Source organism: Coturnix japonica, chromosome 8 (genome assembly GCF_054131305.1).
Source record: "Coturnix japonica strain WE chromosome 8, WE-NBRP24, whole genome shotgun sequence".
NCBI classification, from domain to species: domain Eukaryota; kingdom Metazoa; phylum Chordata; class Aves; order Galliformes; family Phasianidae; genus Coturnix; species Coturnix japonica.
Window position 1 is genome coordinate 16,098,990 of NC_140670.1, and position 25,397 is coordinate 16,124,386.

At 39.4% G+C, this 25,397-nt stretch overlaps 1 protein-coding gene across 7 annotated transcripts in view; it reads left to right on the forward strand.

The window, feature by feature from the left end:
• Positions 1–25,397, forward strand: part of GBF1 (golgi brefeldin A resistant guanine nucleotide exchange factor 1) — a 90,478-nt gene that overhangs the window by 44,563 nt on the left and 20,518 nt on the right. For 3 of the 7 annotated variants that reach the window (XM_085554379.1, XM_085554380.1, XM_015866755.3), the window contains exons 4-17: positions 5,274–5,405; positions 10,176–10,294; positions 10,887–10,995; positions 11,372–11,432; positions 12,645–12,699; positions 14,149–14,247; positions 19,097–19,232; positions 20,831–21,060; positions 21,561–21,729; positions 21,914–22,125; positions 22,777–22,875; positions 23,047–23,241; positions 23,670–23,856; positions 24,860–25,000. In XM_085554379.1, coding sequence (XP_085410505.1) covers positions 5,274–5,405; positions 10,176–10,294; positions 10,887–10,995; positions 11,372–11,432; positions 12,645–12,699; positions 14,149–14,247; positions 19,097–19,232; positions 20,831–21,060; positions 21,561–21,729; positions 21,914–22,125; positions 22,777–22,875; positions 23,047–23,241; positions 23,670–23,856; positions 24,860–25,000 — 1,944 coding nt within the window. The remainder of the gene's footprint in view (positions 1–5,273; positions 5,406–10,175; positions 10,295–10,886; positions 10,996–11,371; positions 11,433–12,644; positions 12,700–14,148; positions 14,248–19,096; positions 19,233–20,830; positions 21,061–21,560; positions 21,730–21,913; positions 22,126–22,776; positions 22,876–23,046; positions 23,242–23,669; positions 23,857–24,859; positions 25,001–25,397) is intronic. The other 4 variants (XM_085554382.1, XM_015866763.2, XM_015866757.3 and 1 more) reach the window with 2 other exon arrangements.

The window sequence follows — 25,397 nt, forward strand, 5'->3', positions numbered from 1 at the left end:
ACCTTCAACCTCTGTGCCAAATTACTGCACAGTTCATATATTGAATATGTGTCAGCTGCAATTCAGGGAGAAAAAAAAGTCAACAGGCCAATCTCAGCTGTCTCCCGAGTGCTAAGAAATGAGAGCAGAATTAAACAAATTCTTCCAGCTTCAGCTTTTGAAATAAACCTCTGCTTCAACAGATCTGCATGCAGCAGTAGGTCTGCGTCACTGGTGTTAATAATTCAAAGAAACCAGAGTAGTTGTGGTGGGCTCAGAAATCATCCCATATCTCTTTTGTTTCTCTACTTTATCTGGGTAGAAACCGCAAACGTTTGCACTTTGTGATACTTGCTATTGATGACATTTGTTTTCATTATGAATTAAGTGAGCTTCTGCTTTTCGTAATATCACAGAAGTGTAACTCCCTCTGGAACAGAATACTGTGGCTGGGTGAAAAGCCCTTGAAGTAACAGTAGCAGCACAGTTGGAGTTTGTGGTGTAATTTTGGCTGAGGATATCAGAGCGAATACCTGCTATGAAAAATTGTCCTGGGACTTGTATTGGGCAGTCAGAACAGCTGAATTTGAAGTGTGGCTTTAGTTGAAAACCCCGATAACTGATGGCTAACACTGCTGGGACTGTCAGTGCTCCTGCTTTGCTGGTAGGGGTAAGTAATTCCTATAGGAGACAGCGTTTCAGTTGAGTTTATGCCACCCTGACCAGAGGATATCAAGATTGCCGAATGCATGGTATGCATTGCCACCCTTCTCAAAAACAAAATCTCAGTTCTGAGGGGCTCTTAAGATCTTGGCACAGTGGAGTAGTCATTTGTTAAAGTCATGTTTAATGAAAGGGAGATAAACACATGAAGCTGGAGTGTGACAAATGAAAGCATTTGTGCCATTGTAATGAAATTAGGCAAACAGAACTGACTTGGCAGCTCAGGGTTCCCCCTGTCAAACTGCATTTGTAATTCTAGCTTTGTATTCACGTGTGGCTGTGAATGGCACTGTTTTCTCTTGATATGGTGGTCCTGGGTGACCACTCTTTTTCATAGAAAATTAGGTTTGAAGAGTATTTTTACAGGCATTCTGAAAAGAACAGTTAATTCTCTTTCATTGGCTTGAATATCTTTTAATTTTGGATCTATTATTCTATTAGAGGTAGAACTCATGGTAACACTGCAGCAAAGTAAAATTGATTTCAGAGATAGGAGCTTGCTTCCACACGTCCCCTTTGTGGGCTTGTATGTTGCAAGGTGCAATCCCCACAGTGTTTCAGAACAGCTTGGCATACTTGAGTTGCTGGGAAATGAGAACGAAGGCTCCTGGCTGCTCAGCTCCTCCTGAGCTGTCTGCGTGGGCGAACCTAGTTCTCTCTGTGTATTAAGAGCTTAGATTGAGGCAGTGCAGTGATGTTTTGGGGTTTCTGTAGGATGTCAGGTGACCTCTTCTGATGTATCGAGCTTAAGTGGACTTTACTGTCACTATTTTCAGAAGTAGGACTATATATGTCTTCAGTCATATTAGCTGCTAGGACTGGCTCTGTAAGTGGTGTTCCATTCTGTTTGCAATAAGAAGTTCTATTGAAAAATGTGTGCTTCATCCTGAATTAAACATTGTGTTACAGTGGCTGGTCTAGACCAAAACAACAACAAAAGCTCTGATTGGAAGGTGGAAATGTATTTTCAGTTGAAACCCTCTCCGTACCAAGACTGTGAGGAGGGGAGCATATGGCCAGGAACAAATTAATGTGGTTTAGGTTTTTTTTACCACGTATTAACTAAAGGCCAATTTCTGAAGGGTAACTGGAGTAAGCTGTTGGACAAAACTTCCTAGCTGGAAGAAGTCAGAGCATGCCTTTCAGTGCAGGTGCAGAATGGCATGTGTAACCAGTCAGCCTGCAGAATCTGTTTTCAGAGTGATGAAACGTGTGCCTCCCCCATTCATCAGCGGCAGAGCTGATGAAATTGTAGTTTTGCCAAGGGACCCAGAACCAACATGCATATGTTGTTCTGTGGCTGCTGCCTAACTTAGTCTGTGTGAAGCAAATTCAAGCCATGAAGATTTTTAGGGAGGAATGAGTACTTTGACAGATTTGGTAGTTTCTAAATTAACCAATGGATAGTCATAGGGCTCGGGCAAAGGAGCTGCTCCTTGCTCTGTGGTCCTATATTTGTATCTAAGGGAGAATAAGCTGCTAGTTAGTCCAGCAGTCAGACTTTAGAAATGCTTTTGAAAATCTGAGCAGTGTGGCTACTGATTGCTTTCCCATGGTTTTAAAAGGCAAATACAACATTGTCCTTTTTACCTGAAACTGTACTTCCCTCTTTAGTCTGCTTAGAGAGAGTGCAGTAATTTCTCACCCTTGGGTAAGAAGACAGAAAGTTTTGGTGGTTAGTGTGTGAACCAAGAATAAGCTTCATGCAGTGTCAGACCAGAAAGGGCTGCAGAAAGTGTTTCTGATGGTGACACTTGCTGGTGCCTCAGTTTTCTGTGGCATAAGTTCAGTACGCTTCCAGGCAGAAGTCCTGAATCGCTGGGCTTCTCCTCTGCTACTGTTATTTTTGTCTTTTTCTCATCTCAAGAAGGAAGGGGAATGCTGCTCGTTGTGCAGCACAGTGCACAAGCAGTGCTTAAGCATCGTTCTTGTCTGAGCGATTCTGCTTTGGAGGGGTGCGTGGGATAAAATTCAAACAGCCTTTCTGAAGGCTGGGCGTCAAAGGCCAACAGCTGCTGCCTAAGAGAAGTCTAGGTCATGCGGTTTGAGTTGCAGTTGCCTGTCCTGGGGACAAATGATGTTGAAATAACTTGTCATAAACAATTTTTTCTCGTTCACTTACTCTGATTCGGAACGCATAGCCGATCCTGATAAGAGTCATTCATGAGTGAAGAGTTTAACTGCCAGAGAAAGCAGCTTGTGTGAGCATTTTAGATCAGGAATGTGCCAACAGTGTGCTAACAATAAGAAACCTTTTCCGAGAGGGACCTGCTCCTGTGCTTCAGGAGCGAGCAGCGCCAGAGGTCTGCTGATGCTTGTTTGCTGAAGTGCCCGAATGGCTGGGTGGGATTGCTGGGATGGGAGCTAGGTGCTTAAACACGAATTAGTTGTTTAAATATCTTTATAGACTTGTGTGCCTAAGTGCAAATAATCCATAGGTTGAGGGAGGGGAAGCTCTGTGATCTCAGAGGAATTCTGTCCTCATATTAAAATTGCCAGCCTGGAGTTGGCTTTCTGATATGCTGCTTAAGATATTCCTCCCCTTTTTATTGTTCTCCACACAGTACTTTGGGTTAGTGAGTGTTCTGGAGCGCAATCTTGGTGGCTTCCCTGAAATTTCAGTGAAGGGGCGCACGGATCATGTATTAAAAGAATGGGATGGGCTTTCCTTCTGGTCCCTTAAACATCCTGGGCTCTTCATATAAGAGCAGATCTTGTTTTAATATTGTTTTCTCTAGCTTGAAGTGGATTGACAAGGAAGGCTGCCTGTAGGAATCTCTGATGAAGCTCGGATCTCCTGTGTACGCTTGCTCATTTTTACCTCTGGTAGTATCTTAGGCTGAGGTCAGGCTTGGAGGGTTTTTTTGCAGTTGAACGTTGTTATCTAAACAGAGTAGCATCCCATGTTTTCTAATTCGAACAGTTAGAAATATCTCTTGCTGAAAAGTATATTTGGAGAAACATCTCTATCTGCCCTTCTCAAAGCTCTGAATGGTTGTGGTTTTCTCGCTTGCTCTGCCAGGTTCTGGAGTTGTAAGAATCAATGAGATGAGAAATCAGAGCTGCTATTTTGGAAAACTTTCATGAAAATTCAAGTGTGTACTTCGGAGCGTTCAGTATTTACATCATATACTTGGCTTTAGGAACGGAACTGTTAAAATTACAATTATTTTACTGCCCTTCCGGAAAAGCTCTAAGTGTATTTGTTTTCATATTTATTTACTCAGGAGAGCACTGCATTGCTTTCAAAGTTAGATGTATAAGAAAGCTGCAGACTGTCATAGTAGGTTCTCTTTAGATGCCTGTAAGCTTCTCTTTCACGTAGTCTTAACTGATGAATAGAAGAATTTATTTTGATGAACACGTTCCTTCATTACCAAAGTATTATGAGAAGTGTTACTCAGTTCCTGCTGTTCCATGCACTAGATAAAACTTTTGCAAAATGAAATTAACAATGTGATCAGCATTTCTCTGACATTTGGAACTCTCAGAAAACAGTTCTTTGAGTATATCTTGCACTACAAATACTCTCTTCACGTGTATTATATTTTTGATTATTTTTTTTTTTATGACACAACAGCTACTATCCCGTCTGAAACAGTTTTCCAGCATACACAATCTGTTTCAGAGAGCTTAATGTAAAATGCTGTGTTACCATAAAAGCTGGTGTCTCTGAGTATCAGGGAAGCCGGCCAGAGCTGCTGTGTGATCAACAGCGTGTGCTAAAGTTATACCCTAATTATATGACAAACCATTTCGTGATCTTTATGGAAGAGGAGACTTTCAGTTTAACTACAGGGGAATCTGGTCTTCAGCCAGTTCACAAGATTTGCAGAAATTCTGGCCTCAAGATTACCTGCATCACTTTTAATACTCTCTTCTTTGTCTCTGTACTGGCTGTATTGTGGTTGACTTTACCTCCTTCTTAATGTTTTCTTTTCCTCGGTCCTCCTCTGAACTCCTCCTTTCTTCATCCCTTGTGCTGTCATTTTTTCCACATACTCTAGTTGTTGTTAGTTTGTTTTTGTTTTTTTCTGTCTTCACCAAGAAAACAAATTGTGTCACAGAAATGCAATTTCTGTTCAGGGAAAATTGTTGCAAGAGATCCGTCCTGGTCTTATATTTGGTGATGATACGATTAGTACAGGCTTGTACTTATAGTAGAATATTACAAAAGTGGCAGAAGGTGGGATAGGTTCTACGTAATTCGCGTGATCGGGACTACTAGGAAAATGCAACCATATCTGCCCATTAATTAAAATGTAAATTCAGGTAGCACTGCCTCTGGGTGTTTGCAGGATGTTCTTATAGTTAGATTTGTTCTAGAAGGCTGTGAAAAGCTGCTCAGAGGATCATTCAGTTTGTGAAAGAAATAGCAAGCTTTCCAAACCATTGCTTTTAGAAGTGCGTAATACTTAAAAGCAACCCTGGTCTTCCAGTCTTCTGAAACAAAGCTTTTGCTTTTTTCCTCATAGATGAGGTTTGCTGTAGATTTGTAAGAAGAAATCAATATGAAACTTAAGGAGTTAAGTTTAATGTCTTTTTTTAATTATCATTTTTTATTTTAATAGAGCTGTCCGAAATTGAACCCAACGTCTTTCTTCGGCCTTTCCTGGAAGTGATCCGTTCTGAAGACACTACAGGTCCTATAACTGGATTGGCCCTCACCTCTGTGAATAAGTTCCTCTCATATGCACTGATAGGTATGTAACATGGCTTCCTGGGATTTACCAAAATGCCAGCCAAATGCATCTCCTTGCCACATGTCTTTGGCCAGGATGTGTGTTTGCAGTCTTTATGAGGAAATGGGAAGAAGAGGAAAATTGTCATTAATACCGGGGAAATGTGCATTTGCATTTTTCTGATATTATTCCTGCTGATCTTTCATGGCACTACAGTAGTATAAGGCTGGAAGCAGAGCCACAGCTTCTGGTCTGCTCTGACTCAGACCTGCTTATGTCACACTGCTGAACTTTGGTATTCACCAAGTGCAATTCAGACTTTTAAATACAGTCTGAGTAAAAGGGTCAGGCTGGAGAAAACATCTCCAGGGCCTATAGTGTTACAATGCACATGAGCACAGAAGAGTTTTAATTTTGTGGACTAACATTTCTGCTCTAAAGTAAGGATGGTTTTTGCTCAGTCCAGGACCCTGCCCTGCCCAGTGGTGTACCACTGCTCTTACCTTACTGTAAGTGTTGTGGCAGAGAGTCTTGCCATTACCCCAGTCAGACCTAAGTGCATCAGTTAGTGATTCTTATGTATACTCTTTGTCACAATATGAAGTAAAATACAGTCACTTTATTTTTCCACAGACTTTGGAATGTGTGCATCTTTCTTGGTGTTTGTGAAGGGCTAATAATGTGCACGTGTAGTCAGTTGCTGAGGCTCAGCTGGCTTGTAGCAATTCATTAACTTGCCTTCTCTCTGCCTTTAGCGTGTCATTCTGCTATGAGCCATGCTTGACTTTCCTCTGTAAATTCTGTCAGTGCCTTCTGGTCGTACCTGTGTGAATTACAGAATTTACAATCTGTGATGGTTGTTGATGCGTAGTCTTACATCTCTTACCACTTCCTCCTGCCCCTCAAGTCCAGTTCTCTTGGCTCTTTTCCTCTCTTATGTTTTAAGGTTTGAGGTTTTTTCCTCTGCTCTTTTAAGTATTTTGTTCTCTGTAATAAGCATGAGGGAAGGTGGGGATTACAGGAATTTAATTAACTACATTTACTGGCGTCAAGGCATAAGTTGGGGGGCAGTGTTGGGTGTAATTAAGTGGCAAGACATAACCAAAATGATGAGAACATAGAACAATAAAGGAATCTTAGTAAATAAACCTGTGAAACGTGTCTCTCTGACGGACTTAGCAGTAATGTAAATATGTTAGATTAGATGTGATCTGGATGGTGTCAGGACATCAGGTTGATAGCACATGTCTAATGACAAATGTCTGCATGTGCAGCTGGGTACAAATACTTGATTTGAGGCAGAAACAGGAAAAATTGATTAAGAATTTGTAGCCTTTGACTACCTGTTATTTAGAGTGTTTATTAGATCATTCCAGGAAGAGTACATCTCTGTAGCAGTGCATGAGCATATGTCTATAGTAGATACTAGGGAAAACCTTCTGCCTGGCTTTTGTTGTGACACTGGGCCTGTAAATGAGGACCTCAGATCCTGCTCTGGGTGACATTCACAGCGTCCTTGTCCTTTGTGCTGTTCCAGATAGCAGTGAGGCTGGGATTAGTGGTACTGCCTGAACATCTGGCTAGGGTTGTGTTGTTAAATTAAAGCTTTTTGGTCTTACATTTCTCTTTGTAACATAAGACTAAAAGTAGTCTAAAAACTATCTAAAGCCCAAAGATGGGAAAGGCTTAGACCTGTCCTTAATGTACGAACCTGTTTTGAACTGTACAGAACAAGGAAGAAACAACTCCAGCATAACTACAGTTGGGAAAATTCAGTGTGGCTGATATTTATGGTGCTTTTCTATGCTGTGTAACTGATTGGTGAAACCAGAACCTTTTCCTAGAGTGTCATTAGCTGCGTCTGTTTCATGAGTGGATGGCTTTTGCTCCGCACAGTGAGCCTAAAAGCAGTTGGCAGTGAAAGGGCCAAACTCCTTTGATAGGTTATCTTTGTTTAAAGCTTCTTTCTTTTCCCGCTTCCAAAACATTTCATAGCTAATCCGTGTGCTGTTTCATTGTTTTTCTTACTGTGTCACATGTCACCAGATGGTTATCTGTCTGCTTTCCAGGCCAGTATTGCTGAGGGGCATGTTTTAAACTAGTTAAAATTAAGAATAATTATCGAGTAGCCTTTTAGACTTTGCATGTCTACTAGTCTGAAATGCAAAGATCTGTTCTGAATTTGTGGGATGCAACAATTCACTGGTAGCATGCAGTCAGCAGTTCAGTTAGATAGGATGACTTTATAGTAACTACGCACGTGTTTTGAAAGGAATAGCTAGCATTGCCAAGATCATCCTGTACTCTGTAGTATGCACTGCTGCTTTGAGTGTTAAATTCAGTAAATGGCAGTGTAACTTTTAAATCACAAGAAAACTTTGTAACAATACGATACTTTATTGATTGTATCCCTTGGATTAGTGATTTCCTTACTCAGCAGTTCTTCACCGCAGTTGGTGGTCAGCCTTTTTGATGAGCTCAAACATTGACCTGTAGGAAGAATACTGGCTGAATTTTGGAATTTTATTTATTGTATTTTCTGCAGAACAGGTATATGCTCTTGTTGCTATTATTAGTGTGTCCACAGCAGCTTCTGGCTCTATTTCTAAAGTGAACTTTCCCTGACATACCTGCGGACTGTAGATCTGTGGGCGAGTAGCTGTTGCTTGGATTCCAGCAATAGAACTTGCTGCATGGGGTGCTTGAAGCTTGTCCTCCCTCCTGCCTTCTCTGTCTCCCTGGTGATTTATTCCAGTTGCATTAAAGGTCTTACTGAGCTCATTTCTGGACTTCCCTGATGGTTAAGAGCCTGGATTTTCTGCTTTTTGATTTCCCTACTTGTTGTGGGAGTATACTCCATATGGAATAATCTAAGACTATAAGGGTCTTTTGCATTGCAGTTTTCAAACGGGTGTCTTACTTCACATAAACTTCTTGTATTATTGATTCTGAGCAGGCATTGATGCATCTTCTCGTTCTGTTTTCTCACCAGGGAACAAAGAAGCATGTTGAGCTTTTCCCTGTCTTGTTTCTGCAAAGTGGAAGTATCTGTGCTTTTAATTGAGCTCAAGAGGCTTTATAAATTGACCTGAATTTGTAGAGCTGTTCTGGGGAACCAGGAATGAAGTAGTCAGGCGTGATGTGTTTTAGGGGAGAGGTGTGTTTACTGGTATTGAACACAGGGGCTAGAGCAGCAAAGTCATAAGTCTGTTAAAGAAGCATACATACAACTTGCTTGCATTTCCTTTTCACACAGGCTATACATCCATAACCATTACAAAATATATCTTTTGTTTTTATTTTTTTCTTCTGATACTGGCTTAACTTCTTGCCACAGCAGTGCTGAGCTTGTTTAACAGTGATGATGCTATTGTAAGTGCTGGCATTGAAATACCATTGGTTTCTGCCTCGTTTAATTGATGAAGCAGGTAAAAATGACCAGTTGTCTTCGAACAACCTGTCTTATGAGTCAGTGAGGCTTGACTATCTAGCAAATCAGGAGATGAGCTTATTCTGAACTATGCAAAATCCGTGCCCATGCGCAGGAGTTTGTCGGCAGTAGGCAAGCTCTGTTCTCAGCAGTGTGTGTCAGATATAGGAAAGAAGCAGTGTTCTTTCTATGCAGACTAATGAAATTCTTAGGTATGCAGGTAGGACTTCAGTTCTGTGTGACTACCAGAAGTTTCTTATCCTGTGGCGCTTCAGAACCCATACAGCATGGTGGGGGCTGCTCTCTTTAGATCACAATAAGAGCGGTTTTTTGTAATGCACAAAGTTTAGCCTGTGACCATGAGTGCAACTGGAATCAAAGGAGACTGCAAAGTGTACAAGGTCTTGCTTGGTTCCTTTGTCTGCTTCATTCTTGCAGGAGTTCAAGAGGCCCCATTGCCAATTAATGAGGTATTAACTAGTGTTTAGGTTGTCGTCTTTCTTTTCTAACAACTGTTTAAGTAGGAAGGTAACAAGATTCTTGCCCAGTGCCCTATTGTTTAAGTGAGAATGAAATCAAAGCCGGAGGCAACTTTTCTGAGGCCGCTGTTATGTGGCACAAGATACGGTTACTAGCAACAATCTTGTCCTAAACATTCTCTCAACTGCACCATTGTTTGTAGCTACAAAAGACTGAAATAGAGAGAAGGAGCTGTGATGAATGATTGAAGCGGGAGGCCTGCAACTCTGATATCTAAACTGTGATCATGTCTGTCTGTTGTTTTCTCTGGGGAAAATCACTGGTCCATTCCTTCCCCAGCTCTTGTTCCTTGGGAGGGATGCAGAACAAGAGACAATTTTTCCTTCTCAATCTAGTGGAACCTGTTTGGCATTTTCTCCTCATGGGGGTAAATTTGAGGCTCCCTGTGTTTAAAATCTGTTTTCTCTTCATTCCCAAGGAAGAACTAAATGTACTGAACAGCTGATTGTGTTGCATTGTAGGGAATGGGAAGTAATCGTAACAGTTAACTTCTAAAATATATGGAGCCAGGAACAAACTAAATTGTAATTCTCTTCTTTGTTAGATTGCGTGTTTTTGCAATTGTAAAAGCATTTGCAAATGTTAGATTGCATGTTTCTGCAACTCTAAGTAGGTTCTTGATAAAGTCTTGCTGAAAGATTCCATTAAAATGTTTTTCTTTTACGAGGGGGTGAATTTTTCTCTTGAATGGGCAACTCACTGTGAGTTATGCAAATTAAGGAACCAGATGGGAACAAAGTATCTCTGTGTAGATGTCTCCCCACAGAGGTGGTAGGCTGTAGGCGGCTTTCCCTATCTCACATGTTTGTTCTGTTACTCAGATCCCAGCCATGAAGGCACAGCTGAGGGAATGGAGAACATGGCAGATGCTGTCACTCATGCCCGATTTGTGGGTACAGATCATGCAAGTGATGAGGTTGTCTTGATGAAAATCCTACAGGTAAGTGCAGAGAAAAGGTAATTACCATAATGGCTGCTGCCTGTTGTGGGGCATATCCTGTTACACGGAGATGAGGAGGAGGCAGCGGTGTTTTGACTCAATTTGAGCTCACCGACAGACTTTATTTTTAAACAGATGGCTCATGTACCTGTGGTAAAAGCTTTTTCAAATGAAAATAATTAAATGATTAAATGAAATGATGTTAAATCAAGCATGCTTGATAGTGTGGTGGCATTAATAATCCTGCCTTGTGGATGGCCTGTGAGGGGTAAATTGACATATGGAGCTCAGAAACTAGGCAAACCTATGAATGTTTTAGTCTATTTACTTATTGGTAGATAGCTAAATGCTGAATTTAAACTTTAGGTTACATGCAGCATGTTAGGTCTCTAATTCTAGAATTGGATTGTGAGATCATTCTTGTCTCCTAGTCTGTTTGTGTCTTGAGGACAGCAGTCAGTTGGAAATGACTGCTGAAACCCTTAGGTTTTCTGCTTGTAATTCTGTGAGTCCTTGAGGAAGCCAACCTTCTCTAGGAAATACATACAGGAGTCACTGGTACAATCTGACATGCATGCTGTGTTCTTTGCAGGTTCTGAGAACCTTGCTGCTCACTCCTGTGGGAGCCCACCTCACCAATGAATCCGTGTGTGAGATCATGCAGTCTTGTTTCCGCATATGCTTTGAAATGAGACTCAGCGGTAGGTTTCTTCGTATTTTCACTGTCATTACTCCTAAGAAATGATCTGGTTTTTTCAGTAGTGGTTAACTACTTCTATTACAGAACATGCAGCCCTGGAAAGCTGCTGAGCTTTATATTAGTGTGTCTTCCTACAACTTCATGGAAAATTTGTTTAGGAGTTCACTGTGTAACTTTGGACTCCTCTTTTTTTCTCAGCTTTGTGGCGCCACCTCGTGATTATATTCCCATTTGCAGTAATGCAGTTTTGGAGCTGGTTTTAATAAATTTGCCGTAATCTCTGTAAACAAGGCTCGGAGGGGAGTCTGCTTGAAGAAGCCTCTTGATAATATCACACTGAGTAATGACACCTGTGTTATTTGTTTTTGTCTTCGCAGAGTTATTGAGAAAATCTGCAGAGCACACTCTGGTCGACATGGTGCAGCTGCTCTTCACAAGGTAAACCTGCTTGTGTTTGCCTCAGCATTGCCGAGATGGCCCTCTAAGGACAGAAAGATTCCACACTTCCACTTAAGAACCCTCAGAAAAATCATCCCAAATGGTCATTATTTAGAGGTGGAAGGGGATGAAAGATTTGGCAGTTTTCTCTTGGGCTGACCCTTTCAGACTTCAGGGAGACTGAGGTAGGGAAGGTTGTGTCCTTTGAGGAGAGATGGACAGCTAAGTAATGAAGAGCTTTAGAATAGGGAACCAGTTCTTTGAGGACATAGAAATGTGGAAGAAAAAAAAATACTCTAAAAAATACAGTTCTCTTCAGGAGAGAGAATATTCTCTAGGAGAAAGAATGGATAATACAGTGTTGGTTAGTCGCAGGTTGAGTTTCAAGTTCAGAGTTTTGACCTTGTGTATCAAAGAGAATTTTAAACTCTTGAGATCTTGTGTTTTTTGGACAAATGTTTGGCCTTTTTCAGCAGTTTTCAGGTAATTATTGAGGTTACTTCTTCTAAACTCAAGAAAGTTATTTAAATTAAAAACTATTTATCCAGTGTTGTGAAGTAATCAGTCTTGCTTTGGGTATTCTAAAATTGAAACGTGCAGATATCGGAATAGTCTGAGTAGGAAAAGATTATGGTCAAACTGTTTCTGAAACACAGCTCTCATAACAGGTTTGTTTTTTTTCCATTGCCACACTCAGTTCCTATAAGTTCTCAAGTTTAGTTTCTTTTCTGCACTCTGTGCAATGCACAGGATAGATGTGGGGCAGAATCAAATCAGAATCAAGTGATACCAAACAGGAAAGAACATAAGCATTTGGAGAAAAAGTGTTGCGTTAAATTGATATGCTTATCCATTACTTAATGTGTAAAAACTCTGTCCTTTGTGGATATCAGGAGATAGAAACAAGACAAAGGCAGCACTGAAAGGGATGATTTGGCTACCTGTTTGCTTTTTGAGTATTGCCACTTTCTTTTTCATAGAGAAACAGCCAACTAGCATGTAAAGTGCCTTTCACTTAGACCTGCTTTTTCCCTCAGATTTTTTTTTTACAGGAAAAGAAATCAAGAGGACTCTTTTTTGATGGAGAAAACCTAGTTTTACTTTCCTGTTATCTGCAGCGTGACTAGAAAACCATCGTTTTTTTCTCCTCCTTTCTTAACTCAAAAAAAACTGATGTGTTTTGTCTTTTTTTTTTTTTTTTTTGTCTTTCAGGTTGCCTCAGTTTAAAGAAGAGCCTAAAAGCTACATGGGAACTAACATGAAAAAGGTAAGGTTAACCATTGTGCTGCCTGTTCAGCTCTATCTTGTCTTGGGCTTGTGCTCATCTCTGTATTACTTATTTTCATCTATGTATTTCTTCATTCTCTTAAGTCTGTAGTACACTGAAAGAGCATGTTGAACTACATTCATTTAACTCTGTGGGATTATGCCCCCATTGTCTAGTACTGAATCTTGTTAAGTATACTGCTGCCTTGGTAAGTCATTCTGGTTTGTGGGAACAATCATCAGCTGCTGTGGGCTAGGAAACCCAGTGAGTCTTGGGACTTGATGCTGGTGTCTTCTGATAATTTGCTTCTGCTCTCCCTCCAGCTTCTTTCTCATCTTTTCTAATTCACTACAAGACTAATACTGAGCTCTCAAGATATAATTGCCCAGAGAGTAAAAAGGAATTTTTTGAGGCTGGTGAAACAGCATGAAAGCAGCATGAAATAGAGCTATTGTGGAAAAATATTTGGTAGCTTCTAGAAGGGGCAGCATTCTATAGAGAAAACCTTAGTTCTGGTGGATAATGCCGTCCCAGTTAGCAGGCAAATCAAAGTAGACTGCTCTTTTCTATTTCTTTTTTTTTCTCCCTTTCCTTAAGTCAACAGTTTTTTGAAGTTAAATATCAGAGTTTGTTCATCAGCACTATTTCCTTCCATCCAGTACATTTTTAGCAGCTGGGTTCAGTGTAACAGGTACTGTAAATGTGGCCTCACATGTTCATAAGACTAACAGTTTCTTATGTGAAGGGAGGTCCAATTAAGGAATTCCGTGTATACTTGTATACATATATATTCTTTCTACTACATAAAAGAAATGTCAATAAATATACAGGATTGTACTATTAAAAGTTATTGGGCAGAGAAGAAGTACTAGAGCAGGAATAGCTCTTTAAACTTGGCTGATTTACATTGTTTGTAGCATTATAACTGTTTTTTGTTTTCCAAATGACTTGATAAAAGTATCTGTGTTTTTTAAATGTACATTTTGGAGCCAGTATAGCAGTGTTTTGAGACACTGAATACTTACTTTTAGTAACCCAAAACAGGTTTGGTGCTTTAGTTCATGTGTAGTAAGGTTATGAGAACATGATTGATTGTTTCCTTTGCTATGAAAGAAGAGTATCAAGATCTGCGCTGGTGGTAGATTAGCCTGAGGAAAGATAAAAGGGATCAGTTTAATTTACTGCAGGTACAGAATTTGTCATGGTCTGTGTACAGAAGGGGTCTGATGTGAAGGTTAACTTAAATTTGAAAAGGCTTCCCTTATCAAGTGATGGCTGCTCCAAGCTCAGTGATTCTCTGCCTTGTGTCTGATCTGTGCAGTTACCTTGTACTGTGTATTTGCTGTGCATGGCAAATGTCTTCCCTGCAGCCTAGCACTCTACCACTTTATTTGTCTCTTTGAGTTTATTTTTCCTTGTTTAAACCATGCATTTGCCTATCTTTCACAGATCTCTTCATGTCTCCTCAACAAACTGGAACTAAGTAGTGGGGAACAGCCCAAAGCCCTGAACCAATTAGAGAGGGTATTGCTCTTTAAGAACCTGAAGGTCTCTCTCTCCCTTCTCCCTTCTTCCCTTACTACCTTCTTCCTTCTCTTGTAAACACTGTGTGAGAGATTCTTCTGTTATGTGTAGCAACTCTTCCTTCACTCATTTGTCACAGCATGGCTTCTGGGGAGAATGCATGCAGTGGTTGCTTTGCAGTGTTGTGGCTGCAGCTTGGGAGGCAAAGACCCTGTTGAGTGCTATCTAAGGCACGGTTGTGGCATCTTCCAAAGGAGAGAAGTAGGATGGAGTGGGCTAGATGTGAGTTTTCTGTGATGGTGAAGAACTGAAGAAAAGAAACATTTTTAGATAGCAATCTCCATTTCAGCTTCAATGTTTTGTGTTAGCTCTTGATTAGATTGCAGACCCAATATGCCTTGTACAGTTCAACTCAAAGTGAATCTCTGAGCTCTGTTACTTGACAAAAAGCCATAGACTCCAGCTCTTGGAAATATTTTTTGGTTTTCATTTTTTTTAAGGAACCTACTGTACATTTTCCATAACTTTTGGTCATATTTTTTACTGATGTGAGTGCTGTGTGAACGCAGCATAAGCATTTGCTAATGGAGAGTGAGTGGGGCCAAAATGCTAATCCCTGTTAGCATTAGTGAGTGGGGCCAAAGTGAACTATAAAACGTTTTAGACTCTGCCAGTTCCCCTCTGAAATTTCTAAAGAAATACGGTAGGCCTGCTGGTTAATTATGTGCTGGTCACAGAAGCCCTGGGAAACTATCTTAGAAGGGACTTTCTCAGTTTTCTGTATTGGTTCATAAACTTAATGTAGCTTTATTTCTTGTTGGCCTTTAATGCTGGATTAAAGGAGCTGGATTGAAGATTTATAGAGGTATTTGCTATTGCTTTGTCCTGTATCAGTAGTCCAAGGTAGTTTGTAAAGACAGTGGCTGGAGACCTGTGGATTTATGCAGTTACACAGAAGAAGAGATGAGGAAACATTTCCCTTTGTGGTAGGGAGGTATTGTAACTAAGCGCTGGATTTTGAGGTACAAGTCAGGAGAAACAGATCTGAGGAGTGGATTATGTTCATAGTTGCCAAAGATAAATTTAATTAGTGGCCGCTGTACTGGCAGGTAGGTGAGATGGTGACTGCATTGGTGTTTTCAGGACTTGGATCATGGACTGCGTTCTCTCTGCATGCTTTCATGTCTTGAACGCTACTTGGTGTGCTGACCAGTTCCATGCTGCATCTAGAATGAGCTCATGTTTTAGTGGTATCACTTTAGTTACTAATCATTGGCCCCTGCCCTTTTCTCTTGAGGCTTACAGTATGTTATGGAAAAACAAACGAGTGCAGGTAAGGTGGTTTGTAGAAAAATGGAATCTCATGGACCCTTAAAAGAACTTGTAGTACTACATTTTGACTTTCCTCACCTTGAGATAGAGTATTGCTGTAAAAACCTCATCTGCAGGAGAAAACATTTGGAGTCTTGTATCTTGTGGTTGTTTGTTTTTTTTTTTTCTTCTATCATTTTGTGTACATATTTTAGTTATCTTTGCATAAAGAAATAAATGTAATGGAGCCTGTTCTGAATCCCAAGATGAAGGAACAGTAACTTTGAGCTTGCACTCTGCTTTGATTTCTCAGGAATATATTTTAAATACAGATTTAGTGTGGGTATATTGTGGGAGTACAAGCTTAATCTAATGTGAAGGACACTGATAACAAAAAAAAAAAGCATCTGTCATATGAGTGAGCATTAGAAAGGAGGACGGGTTTGGATGATGTTTAAAATCCAGATTTTTTCTAATGATCTATTAAATGCCACTGTCTGTAACCTATAGTGAAGAAGGATATCTTAGGTTTATAATCTCAGCCTGTTAACGTGCATTTAAGCATTCTAGCAAAATCAGGAAATGCTTTGGTAGTGAAGGTAAAGCAAGCATTAGAAAAGTGTTCCTTGGTCAACTGAAGAATATAAACATAAGAAGCAAGGTATTGTAATGTTTTAATACAGTACAAATTATAGAACGGTAGAAGACGTTACTTCTGCTTTTTGGTACATGTATTTCAGCATCTGTATACTTTGAGTTCGTTAAAGCAACATGTAGTCAATTCACAGCAGCAAAACATTTCTGCTGGAGCAGTGCTTCTGCAGTTTTTTTTAAGCTATCCAGTTGTCACTGTAGTTTTGCTATCTTATCTTTGTAGTGTAGCAAAAGAGAGGGGCCAAGGAAAGGTATGGGGAGTAGTGCTGATAGTTAATCTTCAGAAAACCTATTTGTGTAGGATGTGGAATACTGAATGGTATGAAATAAAAAAGACCTACTTGGTAATCTCGCTTGTCCGTAGGTACATCAATGTAAATACTTTTCTTAATGCTTTAAAATTTAATTAAAAGTTTGGGATGGGGGAAGAAAGCAGCCATTTTGCTTCCCTGGCTAAATAGTTTGGTATCCATGTGAGGCTGTTCTGACTCCATCTCCAAAGATGCCTAGCTTCATCTGAATGATAGCCAATGGACATATGCCCTTTATAAACCTCAAATGGAAAAACCTTGGAGTTAGTGCAATGTATATGGCACTCAGTATAAATGAGTGTTGCACGCACCTTTTCAAAAGGGCTAATATTGATCTGAGTTGGTATATGCTCTTCTGTGACAGATTGGAAGTGGTGTTCAGATTGTCGGCACAGACCTTCTGGTAGGATGTTTCAAAAGTCACTTGTTTCTCAAGGAGCATGGCTGATGCTAAAAGCTATGGTACAAACACAATTAGCACCGAATAGTATCTTGGTGCCATTTTGCCGGTTCAGTTTATTTTCTGTTTTATTATTATTTATTAACATGCAACGTTTTACCTGACAGCAGGATTATAAAATCATAGAATGGCCTGGGTTGAAAGGATCTCTAAGTTCATGTAGTTTCAACCCCCCTGACATGGGCAGGGTCACCAACCACTAAACCAGAGCCTGGCCATGAATACTTCCAGGGATGGGGCATCCACAACCTTCTTGGGAAACCTGTTCCAGTGCATCACCACCCTCTGCATGAAAAACTTCCTCCTAATATCTAAACGATATCTCCTGTCTTAGGAGATACCACTATCAATCCATGCAAACAGCATGTAGTAGTTAAAAACAATTTAAAGTAGTTAAGTAGTTAAAAGCAATTCTGTTGTTTCGTAATTATGTGAAGCAGGCGTTCAAGAGTTTAACATAAAATTATTTCTATTCCCTTCATACTTGAAGCAGTTTGATGAAATAGGCTAGTCTACTGATTCCCTGATCAGTTACTAAAAAGGGAGGAAATTAAATGTGGCAATTTTTAGAATAATTAGATGGCCAAATAAAACTATCGTGTCCAATTAGCAGCCTTTAATGAATAAAGCTATTGATAGTATTTAAGTCTTGGGGAGATTATGATATGGAAAGTGAAACTAATAGACTTGAAATAGTAGAAACTGGCAAGAATGAAAGATAACAAGTATTTTATATAGCTCTTTGAACTCATGAATGGGAAAGATAAGATAGCTGACAATTTTTACATTGAAGGATTGTGACCTATAAGCTTTACATTCACAAATCTCCACAGTTTTAGTTTTGGCTGTGTGTGTGTTACGTAGGTGTTTGTTAGAAGTTTAGAAGGATATTCTTGCTACTGAACTTGGAAGAAAGGCAAATTTGTTCTGAATCTATTGTTAATAAGCTGAAAGAAACTGTAGCATAGTTAAAACTTAGGGATTAGTTGTCAAACAAATAGAACTTGTGGTGCAAAGAAGTTACACAAATGGTATACTACACTGGGACATAACATTTTCACAAGCTTTGCTTAAATGAGAATAATTATAGACTATGTACAGAGAAAAGTCAAGATGGAAGAAGGGAAGAGAGAAAAACTGTCAGAATCTAGAAGGCATATTGACATTTAAGAGTAGTAGTAGTTGAAAAGAATGAGATTTCAGAAAAAGTATTAGAGTAAGGGATGCAACTGTATTCTAGATAATAAAAATCTGACTCTAAGGATATAAGTAATAAGGAATGTATCTGAAGTAATTTCTTGGAGAAGAATACCATGTAGGGACTGCTACTGGGACTTACAGAATGGTTTCCACTACCTGCAGGAAACCTGTTCAGTGTTTACATTTTCACCACCAAAATGAGGAGATCTAACAGCGTCAGAAAAGTTGACTTTTAACCCAAACCCAAGAGTAAGAAGCAGGTATCCCTGAACTCAGAGCTTTTTTAGAAGGAATCTATTTCCAAACCTGCTATTGTCATTCTCAGTGTAACTAAGTACTGTAATGTTATTAGGATGTTTTGGAACATCTATGCATGGCTGCAATACCTGTACACTGCAACAAGTGTCTGCGTTGCTCTTACTGTGGTTTGTTTGCCCAATACTTGTGTAAGAACTGGTAGTAGTATCCTGGTTGACAAAAAAGCTGTGAGTTAAGTTGGATTTGGATCTGAAGAAGAGTAATGATGGAAAGAGGTGAAAGCAGAATATGGTTTATTTCTAAACCATTAGAATGGTATTTGCAGTGAATTGTGCACCAGGAGTGAATGAAATGTTACATAAACATTTCTTAATAGTAAAAGAGATTGCTGGAAGAAGGAGAACATGCAATTGCTCAAAAATGAAGAGTAAACTGAGACAAAAAAGTGCTAGTAGAGTAGCTGCAGTAAATTCTTCCTTGTTTCAGACATGGAGTGTTGGATAATAGTGGGGAGTCAGAGTCTGGTATGCATGATTTTGTGCTGATTAATTTGTGTGGTATATTTGACTGCTGTTGCCTGACTTTGAGAGTTTTGAGACAGCTTTGAGGTTGACATGTGTAGTTCATTGTTCTGTATGATTTTGCTGTACTGATATTCATAATGGTTTATGGTTTTCAGTTGAAAATGAGAGCTGGAGGAATGAGTGAGTCATCAAAATGGAAAAAGCAGAAGAGATCACCAAGGCCCCCTCGACATGTAACTAAAGTCTCTCCTGCAACAGAACAACCGGCAACCAACACTAGTAATGTCACAGGTAGGTTGAAATCTATTTCCAGAGACCAGACAGCATCTATTTCAGAACTGTCTTGGAATGTCTTCATTTAATTACTCTTAACAAATCAATCTGCATTATACTTTTTTTAATGCTAGTTTTTGATGTCTGTAGAAAACGATGTGAAGAGTTATGTAGAGGGAGGGAAAAAAAAAAGGTAGAGCAATAGAAGTACGTGAAAAGAGTTTGTGTCCAGGAAACTGTTCAGTATGCGCATGAATCCTTTGGTGTGTGCTTTATTCAGCCTGCAGAAGAGATGCAGTCTGTGACAAATGCTGTGAGCTTGAGAACATAATGCTGGGGGACTTCTATATCCTATTAATGTGTAGTAGACTAAATAGTTACAACTGTTTAAACCTCTCTTTTGGATGCATCCCTCTGTCTGAGAAATACTGTTTCTTGTGCACTCTACATTTTGACGTGTCAGACATAAACATTAACATTAGCAGACAGGAAGTTTGAAACAATAGTTGTGTAAAATATGTAGTTCTGACTCTTATTCCACTGCAGAAACCTATTAAATATATTGTGAAGGATTCCAAATGCATTTTTACAGAACAGCATGGTTGCTGAAAACAGGAGAAATAAAAAATGAGATAAAATCTCATCCAACTTGGAACAGACATCCAAGCAAAAGTGTAACCCTACATAAATCATCATTATATTTTTAGACCTTCACATAAGTGTTGAATTACATTATAAATCCTGTAACATTTTAGAGAGGAAATTGTATGGTGTTATAAAACACATCACTAGCTCTGATCTTGTAGGGCTAGGCAATGTATTAATTGTGCAGAATGGCAAAATTGATTGTGTTAATGCATTGTATTTTGCAAAAATTAAGTAACAACCTGCTACTTATTTAGGACACTTCCAAAAATCAAGTAAGCAGTAAAACATCCTGCTATGCAAAACCATACGCATTTCATATGTAAATACATAACTCTTGTTTGTATCTTTGTTTGATTACCATGCTCTTGAATGTATCTTCTCTTTGAAAGTTTTTGGTTTTCTTTTTTTTTTTCTTTTTTTTTTAATTTCTCTTAAAGGAAGGCTTAGATTCCTGGAGCATTGTCTTGCATTTAGAAGTAGTAAAAACACTCACTACTCTGTTTCAGACCTATTTGGATTCTATTGCAATTATTTCTTTAATGTGTTTTAAAGAAATAGATCTTTCCTTCCAGTCAAGATTAAAAATAGTAATAATCTCATTTTGAAGGAATAATTAAACTTGATGCAAGTCTTTAAAGTGCTTGTTCCATTCTGTCAAAGTGTGAAGTACACCTTTGGGGCTGTTTTCTACTTTCTTCCCAATGAGAGAAACCCTTTGCACCCTTTGTGTAATGATATGAATTGCCTTAATCTCTGTCTGAGTCTGCTAGATTCCAGCTACTGTATTTTAATTTAGAGAACTTATAATATCTCATTGCATTCATTTTCTGTGTTCTCTACGTAAGCATCTGAGATCATCTGTAGTGTGATGCCCTGATGAAAGTAAGCCTTTTCTGCTGTGCTCAGTGCGTGAACTTGAGGCTGAGGTACAAAATTAAGCTTATCTTTTTGCTTCTATTTCTCATCAGCAAGCGGCGTTACTTTCATAGATGCTCCTTCTCCAAGTTCTTCTGGAAGCTCTGAAAACATTTCATCTGCAGTCAGCCCTGCTACAGACAGTGGTTTGGAATTGTCCTCACAGACCACCTCCAAGGAAGACCTGACAGACTTGGACCCAGTCACTTCTTTGGGGATTCATGCAGGAACTCCTTCAAATGAGGCCAAAGTCACTGATAATCAAAACCAGCCTGAACTCCAGGTATATGGTTTCTGATAAAGAAGAGTTATAACTCCCAGCATCATTAGTTGTGGGTTCAGTACACACAAACTCTGATTCTCTTTTTGGCCACAGCATTTATATTGTATTTTAAGGCTTAGGGTCAGAGTAAAACATCTTCACTGTAAATGATTTGTAAATTCACAAATATATATATATGAATTTTTTTAGAGCTACAGGTGCTCTGAGTGGAAAAAAATGCTAAGAAGGTGTAGATAGAAATCAAGTGCTGACATTATGTAGGATTTGAAACAGAAAAAAAGAACTAAATCGTAGCCTCAGGAGCAGTAAAAACTGATTGTGGGAGTGTCTTCAAAGTTAAATTCTAGTCACATAGTCTAGAAAAAAAAACCAACAAAATAATTAAGAGCTAGATGAAAATGAAAGTGTTGGAAAGAGAGGGCTGCAGATTATCCAATGTAATGCCTTCTAATACGTTTTGATTTTTTTCTTTTCTTCTTGAATGACTGATATAAATGCAGAATGAAAATCTGAGGGAGGAGAAGATCCAGTCAGCCTCTGTTGAATCTATCCCTGAGGTTTTAGAGGAGTGCACTTCCGTAGCAGAACATTCTGACTCTGCCTCAGTTCATGACATGGACTATGTAAATCCCCGAGGAGTACGTTTTACTCAGTCTTCCCAAAAAGAAGGTGAGAGATGGGCAGTATTGCTAAAGTCTGTTCTGCTTTCCACTGCTCTGCGTCACTTTCTGCTCTGAAGTTGATAAATTCCTGTTCCTCAGCTGGTCTGTGATTTCATTTGTAGCACTTGTGAAACACCATAAAAAATTAGGAACAGTTGCTAACAATACTGATATGCCTCATTTTCCTTTAGGAGCAGCACTGGTCCCTTATGGATTGCCGTGTATTAGAGAACTGTTTCGCTTTCTTATCTCACTTACCAACCCTCTTGATCGCCACAACTCGGAGGTGATGATCCACATGGGGCTGCAGCTGCTAACTGTAGCTCTGGAGTCTGCTCCCATTGCAAACTGCCAGTCTCTCCTAGGACTTGTGAAGGAAGAGTTGTGCCGACATTTATTTCAAGTGAGTCTGGCTTGTGCTAGCATGGGGTTTGGCAGTGGAGAGTTAGATACTAATTTGAATCAAACAGTATATTGGAGTATAGCTGCTGAGCTTTAATGGATCTCAGTCTTAAAGAAGCTGTCTCCTGTATTGCAATGAGAGTTCTGAATTAAAAAACCAAAGATGTTGTCATGTGCCATTTTCTTTAGGGCTGAGGAACAGGAAGCTGATTTGAATTAACTGCTACTTAGGGATAATGACATGTTGATATAGCTGGCTTTAAGGTAATTATGGATGCAAGTTACTATCTTAGCAGTAGGTAGAATCTTAGAAGTACCTAGCTAGTAATGGCACAAGAGCCATCTTGGAGGCAGTTCTTCTCCCAGGTTACTTCTCCACAAAAATAATCTGATGATTTTGCAAAAATCCAACGTTATAGTAGGAAAATAGTGTTACCACAGGCAGAAGGAAATAAAGTGTATTTATTCTCCCTTAGTGAAAATGAGACCAGGAGGCTGAATAAGGAGTTGTTTTCTTTTTCTTGTTTGTTTGTTTTAAATATTTGCTGTGGGAGACCACATGTTGATCTCAAGGCAGTCATGAGTACCAGTACTAGTAGCACATAATGAGTAGCCTGTGTAATTCTTAAAGCTTTTTGTCTTTCTTGTTCAGCTGCTGAGTGTCGAACGGCTCAATCTCTATGCAGCCTCCCTCAGGGTGTGTTTTCTTCTCTTTGAGAGTATGAGAGAGCATCTGAAATTCCAGCTGGAGGTGAGTTCTTTGGGTTTTGTTATTAAATAATAGAATTATGTGAAACTTTTTACAGGTGTCTTCAGCATTGATTGTCAGCTCATGTGGGAAGATAATGTGGCCTTCAGTTCTATTCACTGTGCTGCTTTCCTTTCTCTTTCCCTAAACTGAGCTGCCCTCTGTTTCCGACAGATGTATATCAAGAAGTTGATGGAAATAATCACTGTGGAAAACCCAAAGATGCCCTATGAAATGAAGGAGATGGCTTTGGAAGCCATTGTTCAGTTGTGGAGGATTCCCAGCTTTGTGACTGAGCTCTACATCAACTATGACTGTGACTACTACTGTGCCAACCTCTTTGAGGAGCTCACCAAGCTGCTCTCCAAGGTGCTGAACAGTCTGGCTTGTCCTTTGGCCTTGCTTGGGCTGCTCACCCCTGGCACAGGCTGGGGGGACATGGAGGGGGAAGGGTATGCGGAAGAGAAAGTCAGTAAGTCAGAACATAGTAAACACATAAGCAGAACCTGTGAGTAGGAATGGTTGAAAGATTCTAAGTGAGCAATTTGAGATGAAGAATGCTATTTAACATTTGGGAGCAGAATAGAAAATAAGCATGAAATGTATAATAATACAGTAGATGAACCATAAGTAAATGATCAAATATATACTAAGTAAATATCAAATATGAAAATTTTAGAGTATTTTATTGTATGTTATAGGGTTCACAAAGCTGAAAGGGGAATGCTCTTTCCCCATTATGGGGAGAGAAAGAGAGATATAAAAGTTGTCTAATACTTGTGTATTTTCTGTCCCAGAATGCCTTTCCAGTTTCTGGACAATTGTATACAGTCCACCTGCTATCTATGGAGGCATTGCTAACAGTGATAGATAGCACAGAGGCACACTGCCAGGCCAAAGTGCTGAGTAACGTACATCAACAAGAGAAGGAAGTTGCCAAATCTGGCCCAGAAACAATGAACAGCACCAAAGAAATGAGCAATAGTAAGACACCTTTCCTTGATATTTTGATATTAAGCTTTATCTTGTGCTAAACATGTGAATCTTGTTTTGGTAATCTATGCATTAATCTGCATAAATATATTTTCAGTATTCTTGTTGCATGTTTTGTAACTACCTACTGGTGTTTGTAACCTGCCTGTCTGAACAGGGCCTCAGATCAGTGTTTGCGGATGACTTAATACTTTTTTTTCTATTCCTAATCTTAACTTTTGGAGGATTTAGAAACCACTTAGAGATGGAAAAATCTTAACAGCCTTAAGAAAAAATAACAACAACAACAAAAATCTCTTTTTTGTAAATTTCAGAAACTGGAGCATGTAGTTTAATTTTGTATTGCTAATTGATCAAAACAGCACATGCTTTTTCACATCTCTGAGTGGGAAAAAAAGAATTACCAAGCTTGACTTTGCTTAATATGTACTTGTGACTAAGACTTTATTTATTAATTTATTTGGCCAGCTGCTTCTCTGACCTAGATTTGTATCTATTTGAGCATCAATGAACAGAGCAGCTCTTTTCTTTATTTTCCTATGGAAATAAGATGGATGTCGGCTATGTTTGTTCCTTTGATGTTTATCATAAGAATGACAGCAGTGAAACTACTTTGTCTCTCATTATTATGTCTCACATGAAGAAGTGAGATATCTAGTTCCTGGGTTAGCACCCACACCACCCCACACTCATTCCCCATCTTGCTTGTTTGTGTAAATAATATGGTGGAAATAAAATTCAGAGATATTAAAATGTGCACCTCATTCAGCTTTATATAAAGGAAGTGCCAAAACTGGCAGGCACGAGAAAAGGGGGGCATGCTGTGGGATTAATGCAAACAAAGTATTGAGGACACTGAGGAATCACAGCTACTGGGAAGAGGAAACTCCCTTAAATAAGCACGATTTTGAGCGGTCAGATCCTTATTTCTTTGATATAATTTTCCTCAGCTCATGTGTTTGTGAGAATTTTTGTTTTGTTTTAATTTCTGTAGATAATGAGAGAGCACACAGTGAGGGAAAATCCACCCCTGTAGTGTCAGAGCCAGGTGGGTCATGTCCTCCCACCAGTGGTTGCCTCATGGCTGATCAGATGAAGCAAGGCTGCATGGAATTGGAAGGAGGAACTGAGACAGGTAATAGTCTCTGCAGGACCCTGAGTCTGAGTGTGTGTGTACTGAGAATGGTCCTTACATTTGCTGGCTGGTTTTACCATGCCTTAGACTACTGCAGCTATTGTGTGTTTATAACTAGAAGGAAGTATAGTGGTGAGTATTTGTTTTATATTTGTGCTATGTATGCCTGCTAACAGTTTTGTTTCTTCTGGGAGGGGGCTTATATCTGGTAGGACACTTTGGAGCAAAAATGGATGACGTTCATCACAAAGTTTATAATTTAAGGTAGTCAAGGATTTTCCAGGGAATTAGTGATATGAATAATCACAGTAGCCAGAAAGTTAATTTTTACAGATGTGTAAAACTGGTCAGGAGAAGAAACTACTGTACAGTCGTGCTGCAGAAAATGTGAATGGAG